We start from the raw sequence: 19,198 nt of genomic DNA on the forward strand, positions 1-19,198 counted from the left end.
CATTGGTGGATTGCCTGGTATCATGATCACCAGCCCAATCTGAATCACTGTATGCATAAAGCTGCAAGCTGCCCCCCCTCGGATAGAACAAACCAAGATCTAGGGTACGCTGAAGATAACGAAAAATGCTTTTGACTGCTTGCCAATGCTTTGTGCCTAGGCTGTGCATGAGTTTGCTCAACAAAGACACGCCAAAAGATATGTATGGCCTCGTGTTACACAAGTAAATGAGACATCCCACTTCCTGGCTGTAAATGCCGGCCTCAAAAGGCTCTCCAATATCATGCATAGTACGCCGTACACCTGGTTCTACTGGAGTAGAAATGGGCTTACATTCATCCATGTGAAACCTTTTTAGCAAACTTTTTATGTACTTAGTTTGCTGCATAACAATGCCACCATCTGTATGCATAAACTGTATGCCAAGATAGTAGTGTAAAGGCCCCAAATCTGACATATCAAATTCAGCTTTCAAATCAACTTTGAAATCTGAAATTTGTGCTTTGCTAGTACCAGTAATGAGCATGTCATCTACATACAAGATGACTATGAGAATATCGACACCGATTTTCTTCACATACAATGTGCTTTTAGCTGGACTATTCACATAACCTTGGCTGGTTAGATGAGCATGTATTTTATCATACCAAGCTGTTGGAGCTTGCATTAACCCATACAATGCTTTGTGTAACCTGCATACTTTATGTTCCTCACCAGGAACTACAAAACCAATGGGCTGATTTACATATACTTTCTCTTGTAAATCTCCATTTAGGAATGCAGCTTTGATGTCCAATTGATGCACTTTCCATCCTTTATGTGCAGCCAATGCAATCACTGATCTTATTGTGGTCATTCTCAAAGTAGGAGCAAAAGTCTCCTCATAATCTATTCCCTTTTTCTGGGAGTAGCCTTTAGCCACAAGTCTTGCTTTGTACCTATCAATAGTACCATCAGACTTCATATTGACTTTGTACACCTTTGTTCCAATGACATGCTTGCCTTTAGGCAATTCCATAAGATCCCAAGTATTGTTCTTCATGATAGAAGAGATTTCAGCTTGCATAGCTTGCACCCAATGCTCATTCTCATGTGCTTCTTCATAAGAAGAAGGCTCTTCTGAATTAAAGAGACCACCCATGGCTAATGCAAACTCCCCACGATGTATATTCAATCCATGGCTGGAACAAGCCCTTGTTCTACCTGTGAGTGGAGCTGCAAGTTTGCTTTCTTGCAAAGTTTTCAGCAACCATCTTGGCACTGACTTGGCTGTGTCTATGGCTGTTTGCTCTTCCCTGACAAGATCTTCCACTTCTTCCATAGAAGGGGGCTGAATGGCTGGCTGTTCCACATGTTCTACATGAGGATTTTCTTGTGTAGGGGCTGGCTGATCTGAATCCCCCCTAATTGCAATGGGTAATAGTCCATCAAACATGTCCTGTATGCCTGTATCATTACTTTTATACAAGCTGTACATGGGCTGGTCTGAATTTTCAGCAAATACCACATTCTACTAACTAAAATTTTGCGTGTTGTTGGATTGTAAAGACGGTATCCTTTGCTCTCATTGTTGTAGTCCACAAAAATGCATTTCATTGCTTTGTCATCTAGCTTTGTTCGGAGTTGTTCTGGCACATGTGCATATGCCAAACACCCAAATGTACGCATATAATCCACTCTTGGCTTTCGGCTATACCAAGCCTCAAATGGTGTTATGGTTTTCAAAGCTTTTGTTGGACACCTGTTCAACACATGAGTTGCACACATTATAGCTTCCATCCAAAAATTGTGAGGCAACTTTTGTGCTTTCACCATGCATCTTGCCATCTCCATGAAAGATCTATTTTTCCTCTCAGCTACACCATTTTGCTGCGGTGTGTAAGGCACAGTACATTGGTGTTTGATGCCCTTTTGAAGCATATAATCCTTGAATGCATTTGACATGTATTCTCCACCTCTATCCTCTATCTGAGCGGAGTGTTTGGACTTTACATCCACACATATTTTCAGCCATTGCTACAAAGTGTCGAAAGCATGTAAACACCTCTGCTTTCGCTTTCAAAGGGTAAACCCAAGCAAACCTGGAGTAGTCATCAATGAATGTGATGAAGTAAAGATGCCCCCCTATGGATGGTGTCCGCATTGGACCACATACATCACTATGTATGAGCTGTAATTTACTTTCAGCTCTAACAGCTCCATCTTTGGGGAATGGTTTTCGTTGCATCTTTCCCAAAATACACCCCACACATACATGTCTTGGTGGAGACTCAAGAGGCGGCATATTATCAACCATATGATGCTTCTGCAAAAGCATCAAACTCCAAAAATTTACATGCTCAAAACGAGCATGCCATAGCTCTACATCATGCATAGCAGGAGTGTGGGCAACCACTGTATTTGCATCATAAGTACGCTTGTCATAGCTGTCCAGCTTATACAAGCCTTTGTATCGTGTTCCAGAAGTGACTATTTCATAACCCTTTGATGGGTCTTTTACCAAACACTTCCCATCTTCAAATTCAGCCTTTAAACCTTGGTCGTTTATGGCTAAGATGGAGAGCAGATTTTTCTTTATCACTGGAACATACAATACATTTTTCATACATATATTGGCACCATTAGCTGCAACAATAAGTATGACATTGCCAATTCCCTTTACTGGATATGTGGTATGATCTACACATGATACAGTGCGGCCATTTGAAGCATAAACCAAGTGCTGAAATACATCTTTGCATGAAGTGATGTGGCTCGAAGCACCACTATCAAAATACCATGATACATCCTGTCTGTCAGATGCAATGCAAGACATATCATTGTCTGAAGCACTTGGTGTGTCACTAGTACATGGGACCAAAAAAGTACTCTCTTCCTGAATTACATTAGCTGATTGTTGTGCTTCGTCGTCAGAAGAGTCTGCTACTACATTGCCTGCTTCTTTCCTTTTCTCTTTTGCAATCTGCTTTCTACTATCACTGATGTAGTGTCCAGGCTTATGGCAGTAGTGACATTTGCCCTTCTTTTTGGGCTTATTTGCATCCCCTTTGTCAGACTTTTCACCACAAGGAGAGGGCTGTCCATGACCAGCCTTGCTAGACTGTTGTCCCCCATGCTTAAAGCTCTTTGCTTTACCCTTATCCTTGGCTGTAAATGCCTTGTCTCCACCACGGTTGCTCGATAAGTTTGCTCTTGTTTGCTCTTCCTGCAAGAGTAAACCCACCAGCTCTTCAAAAGTGACGGGATCACCACCTTCTCTCATAGAGAGGTTGACAGAGGTGTGAAAGCCCAAGTAGGAAGGTGGTAAAGAATGAAGAGTGTTGGTGACCAGCTGTCTATCTGGGATAACCTCATCAATGTTGAGCAATTGTTCCTGCAAATCTTTCACTTTGGTGAGATGATCTGCCATGGAGACACCCTCATCCATAGAAAGAAGATCCAATTGCCTCTTCAAGTAGGCAACTCTTGCCTCGTTGCGTACCTGATACATTGCTTCCAATGTGTCCCATGCAAGCTTCGATGTCTTGCAAGAACGAATGTGCGGAATAATAGTCCTTTTCACTGAAAGGGCTATCAATGACATGGCCTGTGCATCCCTAGAGTCCCATCTCTTTTGCTCTTGTGTGGGAGCAGGTTCTACTTTAGGAGCTCTTTGAGCACCTCCCCTTTGAGGCGTGGCTGGTTGTATGGTAAGTGGGCGTGTGTCATCACCACACACGATGCCCCAAAGCCCTTTGGCTACCAACAAATTACGGATCATGAAACTCCAGAGGGAGTAGCTAGATCCATCCAACTTGTCCTCCTAGGTGAGCACACCAAATACATCTGTAGCATTTTGAGCCATGTCAACAAAATATACCTGCAAGCAAACCAAGCACCAATGTGCACTGCCAGGCAACCAAATGTCCTGTGCAAATGTTTGCCTACAAACTGAAGCAAGTGTAAACCTGCACCAAATTGTCCAATTACACACAATGTGTATACATATGCGAGAAATCACAGCTGTAATGCCCAATTACATGCTCCAATCTGAAAAGCCCTAATTTTTATGCACTCCAATCGCTTCAATGTGCAGTTAATTGGCCAATTTTCACAAAAGCCCCAAATTTCTGCAACTGAAAGCGGCTCAATTTGCTGATTTTGACCTCAATTTGAAAAACCCCCAAATTCCAACCCAAACAACATGAATGGCACCATCTGCAATTTTTTTGGCAAAGGGGAATTTTTGGCAAACCCCAAAAGATTGTTGAACCTACCCTGCCCTAAAATGGCTACAAAGCTGTTTTTGTTTTTTTTTTTTTTTATTGAAGGTACCTGCAAGCGTGGATAGCACGGATGGCACAGTTGTTAGACTGGCAGCACGGGAAGACGTAGGCACTGAAGTCAGGTCAGGCCGGCGACGAAGCTGCAGGTACATGCTGGAGTGGAGCAGTGTGTGGAGTGGATGACCCTGAGGTACATGCGTTGGGTGAGGGACTGGTAACGCCAACGCGTCGCCCTGCCAGTTTGCAGATAGGGTGGCCACGCGCCGGGGGAACCAGGCGGAGGCGAGGTTGGCCAGCCGCCGACGAAAGAGGCGGAAACAGACGGCAGTGTTTTGCTGGCCACTAGCATTGCCCGTGGGCTAGGCCCCGCCACCTGTGAGCTGAGCTGCAGCGGAGCTCTCCCCAGTAGTGCCGCCAGCTCTAGGCGGCGACGGTGGCTGGGACAGGCGGAGCAGAGGTGGCCGGAAAGCCACAGCGACGGACAGAACGCCTACGTCGATGGACTCCGCCGGACAGGAGGTGCTGAGGGGAGGCGTTGGCCCTGCCTGCACTAGTGCCGCCGGCTTTGGGCGGCAGCCTGGCGGAGCAGAGCCGGACGGAACTAGCTGCCGGACAGAAATTGCCGACGGACGGACTAGCCATATAATATAGAAGTACAAAATATTATATGTAGAGTGTCCTTTCACACTTGATATCCAAGGGGAAAAACCACATGGGAAAAAATGCCCTTGGTTAAGCCCTGTTCACACATAGCACTACCATAAGTGAGCATATGCCTACATGACTGACCGTTTTGACGGCCTCGGTACCAACTCCCAAGTGTTGTTCTTCTCGATGGCATCTAGTTCCACCTGCATGGCTTTCCTCCAAGTAGCCTGTGCAAGAGCTTCCTTGATGGAAGTGGGCTCTTTGTCCCGCATGATACGAGACATCAAAGCATAGTTTACCTGTAAAAGCTCCGCCAAATGACTTTTGTCACGAACTCTGTGCGATCTTCGAGGTCCGTCCTCTGTGGTCCATTCGAAGAGAAGCTCCGTGACACCTCACTCCCAAAGGGTGTCCACTAACCACCTGGGTACTCGAACAGAACGCTGAGCCTCCTGCTGCTGCTGCGGGGGCTCAACCTCCAGAACTGACTGTGGTTGTCCAGCTGGAACAATAGACTGGGAATCATCATCAGAATCCTTTGGGTCTCCAAGAAGTGGCGGCTCATCAACAGTGGAAACCGAAACATGCTCATCACAGACCACATCCCTGCTGACAACAATCTCATTCCTCTCTGGATCAAACAACCTGTATCCCTTGGAAAGAGAGTTATATCCCACAAATATAAGCTTTTGGGACTTGGAGTCGAGCTTCCCCCTCTGCTTCTTCAGAATGTGTACAAACGCATCGCTCCCAAACACACGGAAGTGGGAGACATCAAGTTTCCTGCCAAAGTATGCCTCAAAGGGAGTCATGTTAGGTACTGAAGTCGTCGGAGACCAGTTGAGGATATGGACAGCCGTAGCCACAGCCTCTCCCCAAAGTGGACGAGGAAGATCACGATGCTCCAGCATCGTCCTCACCATCTCCACCACAGTCCTATTCTTGCGTTCTACCACTCCATTCTCTGAAGGCAAACCTGTATTGGCCAGTTCCCTCTTGATGCCATGATCTGCACAAAATCTCACGAAAGCATTTGAAGAGAATTCACCTCCTTTGTCAGCCCGGAGAGTCTTCACCTACAGTCCAGACTCTTTCTCCACCAACACATGCCACGCCTTAAACCGAGGAAAGGCTTGGTCCTTTTGAGAAAGGAAATAGACCCATGTGAATCTGGAACAATCATCAAGCAGCAGCATAAAATATAGAGATCCTCCCAAGGATGATGTCTACATAGGTCCACACAAGTTAGTGTGAACCAACTCCAATGGTTTCGAAGCCCACCTGGAAGCCTGCTTCGGAAAGGATTCCCTGTGCTGCTTACCACGTATGCAAGAACTGCAACGTCCTTGCCTGCTGCCAACATCTGGCAAGCCAACCACCATTTGGTCCCAGAAAGCTCGCCACAACGCATCCACATTTAAGTGGCCAAACCAAAAGTGCCACAAGTCACCAACCTAAGAACCTGTCAATGAGAAGAGTGCGGAGAGTTTGTAGGTACCATTCTCCACGTCGCCTCCCAAACAACCTGGCCAGTCTCGCAGTCTCGTAGAACAATTGAATGCTCCTCAAAACTCCACCCGAAAGCAGTCTTGCATACCTCATGCACTAACAATAGATGAAAACCAAGTGCTAGGACGTAAAGAACACGAGAGGAATGCTTACCCCCTTGCCGTAGGGAATAATCTCCATCTAGCCCTCACTGTGTATCAAAATTGTGGAATTGTCACCAATGAAAATGCGACCTGACTGCCGTTTCAGATCCAAGAAGAAGTCACGGGAAGGAGTCATGTGCCTGGCAGCACCGCTATCGAGAATCCACTCCCGAGTATCCTTTGCAGTAAAGCCAACTGCCTCCTCGCTCGAAGAAGATGAAGCATCTAAGTCCATCATCTCTAAGTGCACAAAGGCTAGAGTCTTTGCAACTGAAGCTGAAGAATCAGCACTCTTCCCAGTCCGCTTAGGACACTTCCTCCAATAGTGGCCTTTCTGGCCACAATCATTGCAGGTCCTCTCGGCCTTCAATTTCTCTCAGTCTGCATCAGGCTTCTTCTCAGAAGACTTCTTCAATGAAGCCTTCCCTTTGCCCTTGTTGTTGTTATTCCGGCCTTTCAACCGTTGGCCAGTTAAGGCCTCCGCCGAACCTCCGCCCTATGGAGGGTTCGTGAATCTTTCCTCCTGTTCCAAGACCATGGACACAAGCTCCTCCCATGTGATGGTGCTGAGCCTTCAAAGAAGAGTAGAAAGCTGAGTACTGAGAGGGCAAATGCGACAGCAACGTGATGGCCATATCCTCCAATGGTATCTCCTTCCCAGCCTGAAGAACTTCCTGCTGAAGAGCTTGCAGCTTGTTAATGTGCTCCCGCATCGTCGATGACTTTGCAGGATTCATAACCCGCATCTGTACTTCCAAGGAAATCCTCTTCATGGGCGATACCCTGTTATAGAGAGAAGCCAAATGCTGCCATATACCTCTAGCCAGCGTCATATGCTTGATATGATTGATTACCTATGGTGTGCAATGAAGGAAAATGAAAGAACGAACCCTAGCATTGCCACGATCCCATAATTGTGCATGTGCCTCGCGTTCCTTCCGAATCGAGGGTAACTCCCCTTCCTCTACCTCTAGCCGTGGAACCCCAGCAACGATGAAATCAGCAAGGCCGTAAGACTCCAGAACAGATTCCATCATTACCTTCCATATGCCGTAGTTGTTCCCGTCCAACTGACGGTCCACTGGGAACGTGGGGAGTGTCGGGATCTTCACATGCTTCTCAGCCATCTCAAGTAAATCTGCCATTGCGGGGATGTAACTGAAAAGGGTGGGTGGGTGGGAAAAAAGAAGAACTTAAACCTGCAAGTGGCTGTCCAGCAAATAAGCCCACCTTCCTCTTGCTTCTCCTCTTCCCGAACGGTCCAAAACAGTCCACCAATCAGCAACAAAACAGCCCCCCTCTTGCTCACACAGTTCCCAAGATTTATCAAGAGCCTAGAGCTCTGATACCATGTCAGAATATGCAGCGGAGATGAAGACAAAATCTGAGAACACAAGAGCAAGTGCACTGCATAAAAATACAGCAATAGAGAAGGAGAGAGAGAGAGGCGTGTAACTCTGCTATATATACACAAGAAAATCCCGAATACTGAATACAAGTTGTGTGGGGGCAAGGGGCCATTTTATATGGCCCCTATGAACCAGTCGGCCAGCATAAAGGGCAGCCGACAGCAGCCTGAAGACACCCGACCGGCAACAGTACAATCGGCAAGCAAAGATGCAGTCGGCCAGATCAGAAAAGTCGGCCAGCAAACAGAGGTAGCCGACATGCACAGGACAGCCTCCCACAACAGAAAAAATAGGAAAAAAATAGGGAAAAATATGTAGTGGGGAAAAATGAGAAAACACCTAATCCGAGCGGACACACCCACAACAGAGGCCCTGGTGTAAATATACAGACAGGAGATGACTGCTAACAGAATCAGTATCCACACGGAGGTATATGGATTATATTGTTGGCTCGGCATTTCTACAGCCTGTGTTCCAGCTTGGTTGCCTCGTGTTGGGCTATGTTATGGCATTTGTATATGGATAATCCAGCATCTCCTATGGGGAGAGAGGAGAGTAAGGCCCTCAAAGCTTGTACATGATATTATTTTCCTTGGGTAATAAAATACTTCAAGGGGAGGGGGGGGGATATGGATAATCCGGCATCTCCTGTGGGGAGAGTAAGGCCCTCAAAGCTTGTACATGATATTATTCTCCTTGGGTAGTAAAATACTCCCAGGGGGAGGCGTGGCATTCGGCACATTCCAGCCTCTTTGCAGTGTCACATGTGCAAGCTCCATTTTTCAGCATTTGTGGATGTTTTGTCCAACTTTTATGTTTCATGCAAAGTGATGATGGATATGTGTTAAGGCTTTGGCCATGTTTAAATGTTTGTATGCATTGATGGTATCAACAAGTGTGTCAAGGGTCCTAGTCCCCCGGGCACCGCGAGTTTCAATCTTCAATGGACCCTAGCAAATGATTTCATGGTTGAGACTGAGGCCAGTGATTATGCGATAGAGGCAACTTTAGTTGGGGAGGGTAGAATGTAGCTATTGAGAGCAAGAATTTCATCTATTCATCAGAGGCAACCCTACCTGAGAGAAAGAACTTTTTGTTGTGATTCATGCTTTGAAGATTTGGAGACATTATTTGTATGGCACTTGATTTGTAGTCGTAACCGGACCATGAATCTTTAAAGTATCAATGTGACCAACCTAAGCCAGGCAAAATGGGCCTAACTTATGCAAGACTTTGATTTTGAACTTAAGCATAGAAAAAGGAGTCAAAATTTGATTGTTGATGCTTAGGGTAGAATTGGTGAGGTGAACCAATTGAGTTTCACCAAGATTGGGGCAGATTTATATAATTCTCTAAGGAGACCATGCGAGTCCGACTAATATTTTGGTCGGTGTTGACGGCAGGTCCATGAGGGAAGCTCCATTGATGATGACCATAGCTCACAATCCAACTCTTGATAAAGGAGTTAGTCAATTGCTTACTGCAGGTCCATGAGGGGAGCTCCATTGATGATGACCATAGCTCACAGAATCTAACTCTTGATACAAGGGTTAGACATAAGTTCCTTAATCGGATGGATCGCTATTCCGAAATGGCAATGTTTTTGTACTCGATGTGTTGAAGTTGAAGGAGAGAATCCTCATTGAATGTCATGATACTCTATCGGCACGTCATCTCGAGGTACAACGAACCTTAATTTGGTAAAACGCACGTTTTACTGGCTAAAGATAAAGACGAATGTCCAGGACTATGTTGTGAAGTGTCCTCGGTGTCTGGTGAATAAGACCAAACGCTTGAAGACTAGAGGATAGCTGCATCCTTGTTTGGATATCCCAAGTGGTAAATGGAGAAGTATTTCCGTGGACTTTATTGAGGAACTACCTCGATTCAACAAAGGATTTCGGTAGTTGTTAATTGACTAACCAAGATGGCTAGATTATTACTTACTATGGGTCGCCTTCCAATATTGTAAGTAATAGGGACTCGAAGTTTACAGACATTATTGACAATTAGTTTTCTAGAAATTGGAGACTACACTGAGTGAGATCCTCTAATCATCCTCAATCTAATGGGCAAATGGAGAAGGTGAGTCAAGTTTTGGAGGATATGCTTCACAAATTCATCAGACCATCTGATTGGACATCCGTTTGGTCAAGTTTGCTTACAACAACAGCAAGCATATGACTACTAAATACAATCTATTTATGCTTATGTATGGATATATCCCCTATGAAATTGGGTTTGAAACTAGATGTGGCTAGAAATTTTTTGCTTTATATGCAAGAGATGCTTGCGCATGCTACAGAGACTAGTAGGAGTGCTCAAAATAGAGCACGATTTTATGCTAATACGCAGCATTCATCATGAGTTTTCTCTAAGAAAAGCTAGTATATTTGAGAGTACCCAAGAGTTATGAGACTTTCAGGACAAAGAAGTATCTAAAACTAACCCCTAGGTACTATGGACCTTACAAAATCCTGAAAAAGGATTGGTGAGGTTGCTTATAAACTTTAATTGCCTCCCGGGATGCAAGTTCATCCCCTTTTTCATGTGAGTAGACTCAAAGAGAAACTCGACAACGAGGATAACATTGTGTCACCTCAACAACTTGTTGATGTTGAGGACTTTTCTGTTGTTCCATATGAGCCAAAGTTCGTTATTGATTTCAAGGAGAAGATAATTAGAAATAAGTGCTTCATGAATACAAGATTAAGTGGAAGGATAGGGCGGATGAGAACTCAGCTTGGGAAACAGTTTCTACTATAAAGTAGGAGTAGGTTAGGTAAAGGGTATTCACTTTCTCTCTTTGTCATCATTTTGCATGTAATTAGTGTTAATCCTTATAGCTCAACATTAATCATCATCAATTACGCTTCCACATGATTAGAATGTGATAAGCTCGTAACCAAAGAACACTAGCATGCTTTCCCACTACAAGCCAAATTTAAGCTCTCACCTTCTAGAGTTTAAGAAATAAGAACTCTAGCACTAAAAGCTTGCCACAACACCTCCGGCTACGCCATTGCCACTATGGTACATGTGACTTCTGGATGATGCACTTGCATCTATCAAATGATGCACCCTATGAGAAGGTCCGTCCGTCCAGCAAGATTCACGAGTAGTATCATACTCACTCCAACCTTGTGAATTGTGTTAACGTGCCAGAGGTGTTGCACATCCAACTACCAACGTGCTTCCAATGTGCAAACTAATCCTAATCATATATGTCAAAGGCACTTAAATAAAACAATCTCTATAATTGTGCAAATAGGGTATATCCCTAGATGAATCCACGAACATGCCCAAATTCTTAGAAGAAAGTGCAATTTATAACCTCATGGTAGTCATCCACACAAGACAATAAACCATCAACTCCATCATGCATAGTATGGACTAGATACTACGACATCCCCACTAGCGTCATCAGTGCCCAATAGTGGGTGTAGAACTTGGTATCAATATATACTCCCACACACACGTAAGAGCATACATTCATACAAAGGTCTATGTACAAAGTAATATATAGTCTTTTCTATAAACACATGACTATAATACCCCCACATTCCCACCTTTGAGGGTAGGGTGGTTATAGGATGAGGAAGACTTAACGCTAAGAGAGTGATAAATATCACCATCATGATAATTTCTTGACAGTAAGGAAGTTTAGCAAACCCATAAGATTTCTTCAATAAGAACTTTTTCCTTTGGAAATAGTGTGGTATTAGGTTCTTCTTGTAGCACAATACTATGTAAGGATGAAGGAATTGGTATTTGACATCAATTTGCTGGGTCTTTGACCAACTGTTTTCTTTGCCATCACAGCCAACAAGTGTAGAACTGTGCAAAAACAGACCTGTATGTGGTTGAAACCTTAGCAATCATAGTGGCTTACATAACAAACACATGTTGTAAGCACATTCTACAATGCCACCTCATTGACAAAAGTGTAGTGAGCCTTCTTCGTGCTATTACCATCTAGCCCTTAAAGATGCAATAAGGTCATCTGCTTGTAGAAAGGAGTGTGTGGGCTAGATATTATAAGGTGAGCACCTGCTACAATGCCACCTCGTGGACTCAAGCATTCATCACTCTCAGTTCACTTTTTCTAGTGTGTGTATATGCTTGCTTTAAGATCACTTCATTTACTCTTGATCTAAAATCAACACGTTTTCACCAACACAACTCTTGGGAAATTAGAAGAAACAACAATAGGACTCTGGTAGAATTATTGAGTACAAGAAGAATGCACCTACTGTGATAAGAGCCTGACCTTGAGGGCGGTGTGAAACAGCATCTAAGAGCTTCTCAACAGAGTACACCTGTGTCAATGAGAATTGCATTCGTTGAAGACATATAGACATTGAAAATATCCAGCTAACTTGCATTGCTCGAGATGCTTAGACATTGAACACATGATGAATTCCTTCAGAACCTACTGTGTACCTCTGTTCGGTTAAAGCCATGCATAAATGCATGACAAACATTTCCAATAACTGGCAAGGCCACTGATTGCAGTAGACGGACAACGTATGAGTTTTCCCCGAAAACAGCTGTGGAATTGACTTCTGTAAATTGCATCATGGGGGACTTCAAACGTGTGCGAGCAGCTGACATACAAGGCAAAGAAAAGAAGAAAAATCCAAACCTGTCTCCTGTTCAGAGATGCTCCTGTTGGTGGTGGTGGCGGTAGAGGTCCCCGACATGCTGATGGGGACGAGTCTGTCCGGGTTCCGCTTGGTGGGGCCCACTGGCCCTGTTCCAGCGCCCGTGGAAGAGGAGGTGGAGGAGGCGGCGACAGCGGCGGCCGCGTTGAGCTGCTTGGTTAGCACGGTAGAGAGAAGCGCGTTCAAGGGTTTGGCTCCCCCTGCAACTCCGGCCAGGGCTTTGTTGGCGTAGGCGTAGGCGGCGGCCTTGCCGGAGCGCTGCAGGTGGCGCAGGAGGAAGGCGCGGGGCGAGGAGGCGATCCGAAGACGCTCCTTGACGCGGAGCTGCATAGCCCGCAGGTTGGCGCGCCACGGGGATTGCTCCTTCGCCTCCATTAGAGTTCTTTCTTCTTCCGCTCGCGCGCGCATACAGGAATTAGGGCACGAGGACTTCAGACAGCGCTATCTATCTATATACATATGAATTTCGGAACGATGCCACGTCGACCACCAGGTCGTGAGGTTTCCTTCTTACGGCTCACTTGAATTTTGTAGCGAGAGAACAGGTATCATAGCATTGTAGCATACAAAATCACAAAATGTATCAAAATAATCTAAGTCGGCAACATATATAAAGAAGTCAAATATATATGGCATAAATTTTCTGAATCCCTAAACCTTAATCAACAAACTCAATGCTTCACTTGGAAGAATGGTCGATCCTTTGTCCTAAAATACATTGAATATTGTATGTGACGGCGATCCATAACCTTGTTATATTGTCAATGAATGAAAAGATCATGCACACAAAGGATACAACGATCAATAAAATCTTTAAAAGAAAACTAAATTATAATAGAAAAAGGTAGCCAAGATTACCTCGTACAATAGAAGACTAAGTAGACAATCTATGAGGAGCTCCAACATAAAAATCAGATCGAATATCGAAGGTGATAGTGGATGTAAGAAACACCCAACTCTTAGATGCATTGAATACCTCTCAATGGATGCAAAACATCTCTTCATCTCTCATTGAAATAAATAAACTCCCCACTCTTCATCTGAAACATTAATTCCATACATATCCAAGCCTTCATTGACAATCATTGACAACTCTCACAATAAAGCTATCAACATCGAGGAAAATCCTAAAATAAGAGTATACAAAAAAAGTATACAATTATGTATAGATCCCAATCAAATAATGCATTTATATTTACCCATGCATATAAGCATCAATCATAATTGATCCAACATGCCTCGAAGAGTTGTAGAGACACCGTGTAGTATAGAATGTCATGTTTCATATTTTGTAATCATGAAAAGTTACCTAATAGATAATAAATAACCTATAATTGCATGTCCAATATAACCTCAGACATGCCTTTCAAAATATGAACAATAAAAATAAGCAGTTTTACAAAAGAAAAAAATATTTAAAAAATCAAAATGCATAACTTAAATAAGTACATTAACTTGTCACTTCGAATCTCTTGGACAAACAATGTTGCTTGTCATAGGTGTATGACTTTCAAGATCACCTAAAGACTATGCATTAGTTTTATCCTCAAGCAACACCTTCACAACATGAGGAGACCGCGCTCCTATAACAATACAATGTACAATTGCACGTGCATAAATACTGGAGCCACCAAATACAACACCTAAGACATTTAGGGTTTGCCTTATGATTTATTTGTTAACATTCCAAATTGTAGCCGCATAGGAAATTATCTCAAAAAGGCATCTCAACTACAAGGCATCTTGTATGGATGATGATTTCTCCGTACATGCAACCCATTCACAATCATCTTCTAATATCCCTCTTGTAATGCAAGCTACCTTGAAGGAAGCTTGAAGGAAGAAAAGACTTAACCATTGAATGTTCAAAATCTTCAAATGACTTATATCCTTTGCATCTAGTAAGAAGTAGCCAAACATAGTATTGCTCACCAATAGAAAGTGCTACAAAGTACATGGGCCTTATAGTGTTCCCAATCTTTCTTTTGGTCCATTTCTTCAAGCTGGATTTCCAAACCCATTGTTGAGGAAAATTGATATACAATGTATCATTTGATTAAGGATGTTGCTCGTTAGTCTGAGAATTCTTTCCCACATTTTCCTTCTAAACAACCTCTATAATATTATCATCATCTTTGAAGATAATATGCTGACCCCCAGGTATGTGTACCTACCATTGTTGCACATCTAGCTTCTCATTATGAAAATCATATTCAAAGAATCTCCAACATGCCTCCAATGCAAAGACATACTGTGCATCCAAGTATATCTCTATTTCATTAATGAGTACCCCACTAATGTTAGCGTCACTACCTTGTATAGTCCTTAATCTTATTGTTGCTCTATCATGCCCCTTATATATATACTCATAAAGATACTTCACCCCTGATATTGTTGTGCATATTTACACATTTATATATGCACTATATGTGATTGAAAGAAAGGGTTATCTGGCACAACCCATCTATTATCAACCTTACATTTTTTCATTTCTACAATTCTCCCATCATCTGTGATGCATATACATAGGGTCACCACTGCTATATCCACATTAGTCTCTTATGCAAACCTACATGAATAGTTTCTTATGCATTTCCCTTCATACATACAAACTACATTTGGATTGAATGGACTGTGAGGCCCGTGGGGATATTACAATGCAAGATAACATCGTGAAAAGTAGGAAACATATGCTTATCATGCAATTCTATACACACCAAATCTGCCATAGTCTTGGATAGTCTTAGGTTTATGACGATTATCCAATATCAAAAACATGTGTGAATGTGGCAATCGTCTTTTTAGAAACTCAATGATTGACACATACCCAATCAAATTATCAAAAAGCTATATATTTCATCATATCTGAAGGTGTTTGGTAAAATACTATAGTTGTCAAATCAAGTCAATCGCATGCACTTTGGCCCAGAAGTAAGGCAGCCAGCACCTCTTGCCAATCTGGATTGCAAGTGAAAGTAATAAAATAAATCAAGCTTACCCATGGAACGGACAATAGTTTATACATTTGTCATGGCATACGAGTAAAACTAGATGGCAACACTATAATGCTTCCACCTACCCTTCCTGCAATACCACTTATGCTTCCTTCTGGATAAACCATGTCTACTAAGCCACCATAAATTTTAGAACACAAAGTTCTTTGATTATTGTGGAGCCATGATAAAAACCATGATTCTTCAACACTACAATATGCATCACTATAAATTGTTGCAATAACCTTCCACCACGTAGTAAGCATGCATATATGTCTGGGTGAGTTGCAACCGGTAAGCATAATACTGACGTTGAGTCACACGTTGTTTATTTATCAATACACTCATTGCTGATATATCCAAGGGTAGATTTTCAAATGCCATCCATCTTCCCCTCGTGGAAATAAAGAATATATAAAAGAGGCATGCAACACCTCTGTAAATTAAAGATATGTTTACATGTACCTTCTTGAGTATACAAATAAAATATGTTTGCATATACCTTCTCAAGTATGCAACAAAATATCACAATGACCAACAGTATGTCATCACCTTGACCAATCATGATTCCATCAACCTCATTAGCTGTTGGCATCAAGTATTGTCTTGATGTGGTCTTCGTCTCACATATTGTCTTGATGTTGGCATCAAGTATTGTCTTGATGTGGTCTTCGTCTCACATATAGTTATTTTTAGTTCACCACATGATGAGAGCCCTTTCCACCCTACTCATACAAAAAGCCTTACACGTATATGAGCAACACGCAAAATCCATAATCCTTAAACCTTACATCCATATTCCTTAAAATACATTTTAGGGCATGAGGAGTATAAACTCCTTTTCTTTATGACAAAATAGTAAAGTGTAAATGAAAAACAATAATGATAATTTCATATGATAAATATCATTTGAGTATATCTAAATAATGAAGGTCCAATTACTAAGGTTCTTGCATTACTAAACACAACATGCATAACATAATATGCATATAAACATACATACACACGTGCGCACGCACACACACACACACACACACGTCACATTTTTGTGCTTGTGAATATATAGGCACATATCCATAGTTGTGTGTTTGTGCTTGTGTAAAGAGAGAGAGAGAGAGAGAGAGAGAGAGAGAGAGAGAGAGAGATGACAGAGCACCCATGGCTATGTGTTCCTCGTCATCTCCACGTCACATTTTTGTGCTTGTGAATATATAGGCACATATCCATAGTTGTGTATCTCTCTCGCTCTCTCGCTCTCTCTCTCTCTCTCTCAATCTCAATCTCTCTCTCTCTCTCTATCTATCTATCTATTGAGAGAGAGAGAGAGAGAGAGATATCTATCTATCTATCTCTCTCTCTCTCTCTCTATCTATCTATCTATTGAGAGATAGATAGATAGATATCTATCTCTCTCTCTCTCTCTCTCTCTCTCTCTCTCTCTCTCTCTCTCTCTATCTATCTATCTATTGAGAGAGAGAGAGAGAGATAGATATCTATCTATCTATCTATTGAGAGAGAGAGAGAGAGAGAGAGCGAGAGATGACGAGGAATACATAGCCATGGGTGCTCGGTTGGCCACACATCAAGTGTGTGTGAACACTTAAGGCCTTGGTGCCCGATCGACCACACTTTATTAATTTTCTCTTTGTATATACAACTAATCCTTGCTTGCCCAAATCTCTCACCTAGTCATCTTCCTAATTTCTCATGCTAGTGAGACTTGGTAGCTATGCAGCTTACTTCCTAGTGGGGGGAGCATGCTTGTGTGTCACTTGTTGACTTTCTTAATGGTTAGCTTTGGCTTAGGCTTTATGCATCTCTCCTAGGGGTGGCTTATATATAAAGAAGTCTTATGGCTCAAACACGTCACTTCCCAATATGAGAGGGTATTCTTCCTATGAGTGGATTGGGCAATTGGGATTGGTGGCTTTCAAGCAAAAGACTCATGGACGGTCAAATGATCCTTTCTGGGTGCCATGGGGGGTGAGGGGGGTACAAGCTATTTCTAGCTTTTATCTTTTTGGGCTCATCATGGGCATGTCTTATATTGAAGCTACCTATTAGGCTAGTTTATAAGCCACATTTGGGCTTGTCATGGGCATGGATTTTTTAACAATTAAAGAGTGGGAAGCTGGGCACCCATGGCTAAGACTAGCGTGGATGATGCATTACATTTAGTCATGAATAGCTAGCACACTTGACCAACCAATTAATCCTACAAGATAACTAGCCCCTAGACCCACTATGTAAGGACAATTCAAGGGTCGTATCCAACATATCATGAGCATTGTTTACCCTACTAGAAATATCAATAGTAGATAAGGTTTCTAAGGTTAAAGGGGACCTTCCTTGATTATTTCTTAGAAGAGGACAGCAAGTACATTAGTTAGGTCATGCATTGTAGCCATTTACACACCATGCATAGTATAGATCTCAGTTTATGATCTATGAAAATAAGTACATTAGTTAGACCATGGTTGTATTCCCTTGCTCACCATGCATAGTAAAGATCTTTGTTTATGATCTATTACATCATTGTAAATATTCATGTTTTGGCAATATATAGTAGTGTAGGATATATAGTCAACTTTCTATATTGTGTATGCAAAGCTGGTTAGCATTAATCTCTCTATTTTACTGAGCATTAATCCATTCACACCTTCTGCAATTATGTCATGTGCATGCCCTAGTTGAGATACTCATGGACATGATCTTCTACTTTCATCCCATAGTGGGGAAGATCCTAGGGTGTGTGTGGACCCTTTTTTTTCTGTCTCTCTTTATAAAATATATATAAAAAATCAAGATGTCTTGTATATTGCATTTTTTAAATGCTAGAGTCTCTCTCTCTCTCTCTCTCTCTCTCTCTCTCTCTCTCTCTCTCTCTCTCTCTCACACACACACACACACACACACGCACACACAATGTAGGTCCAAATGCTCTCCACCATACATGAAAGTGAGGAATAATTCATGAAAAGACACTATAAAAGTTATATACAACCTTTATGAGAAAGCTGGCCACACCCAAGCTCATATAGTTAACTTAGGAGTTTTGGGCAACCAAGTGTGAATAAGGGTGAGTTGTATATAAGGCATTATCCCATAATGAATGGACATAATCCCTCTTTGTGCTATACAAGTTGTCTAAGTCTTCTACTTGCTCTTTGCTCTTATTTGTGCATGCCTGAGAGTAGAGGTTAGTTTGCTTCTTATTACATGTTCCTATCCATGCTTTGTGTGAGAGGTGAGTTAGTCCTTATAGGAGGCAAAGTAGCTTCCTTGGTGACAGCAAGGAAGAGAGAGCTTGAAGGAGAGGGGCTAGCAAGACCATTAATCAAGCTTGGATGGCTTCAAGAGACCTTAGAGAGGAGCTTGAAGGAGAGGCTAGCAAAACCATTAATCAAGCTTGGATGGCTTCAAGAGACCTTAGAGAGAGTTGAAATGGGCCATAATATTTTTGGTGCCGTTGTTGGGGAGGCAATATCGCATCCTCCACTTTTTTTAGAGCCTTTGCTCCCTAATGCAAGCCACTATTTTTTGTAGTGTTTAGGTTGAGAAGAGGAC

The 19,198-nt window shown here is 42.6% G+C and overlaps 1 protein-coding gene across 2 annotated transcripts in view; it reads right to left on the bottom strand.

Annotated features, from left to right (window-relative positions):
• The window catches only part of LOC147624256 (Phospholipid/glycerol acyltransferase family protein), a 54,210-nt gene extending 41,074 nt beyond the window's left edge, over nucleotides 1-13,136 (bottom strand). Inside the window, exons 1-3 of one of the 2 annotated variants that reach the window (XM_086819222.1) lie at nucleotides 12,620-13,136; nucleotides 12,418-12,539; nucleotides 12,228-12,293 (exon numbers count right to left, since the gene is read on the bottom strand). In XM_086819222.1, the coding sequence (XP_086675348.1) occupies nucleotides 12,228-12,293; nucleotides 12,418-12,539; nucleotides 12,620-13,046 (615 nt within the window). In that variant the 5' untranslated portion in view covers nucleotides 13,047-13,136. The remainder of the gene's footprint in view (nucleotides 1-12,227; nucleotides 12,294-12,417; nucleotides 12,540-12,619) is intronic. The other variant, XM_086819224.1, reaches the window with a different exon arrangement.
• Between the last annotated feature and the right edge of the window lie 6,062 nt (nucleotides 13,137-19,198).

The sequence above is a fragment of the Cibotium barometz genome, chromosome 25 (assembly GCF_041138505.1).
Source record: "Cibotium barometz isolate CiBa-2024 chromosome 25, ASM4113850v1, whole genome shotgun sequence".
Classification (NCBI taxonomy): Eukaryota; Viridiplantae; Streptophyta; class Polypodiopsida; order Cyatheales; family Cibotiaceae; genus Cibotium; species Cibotium barometz.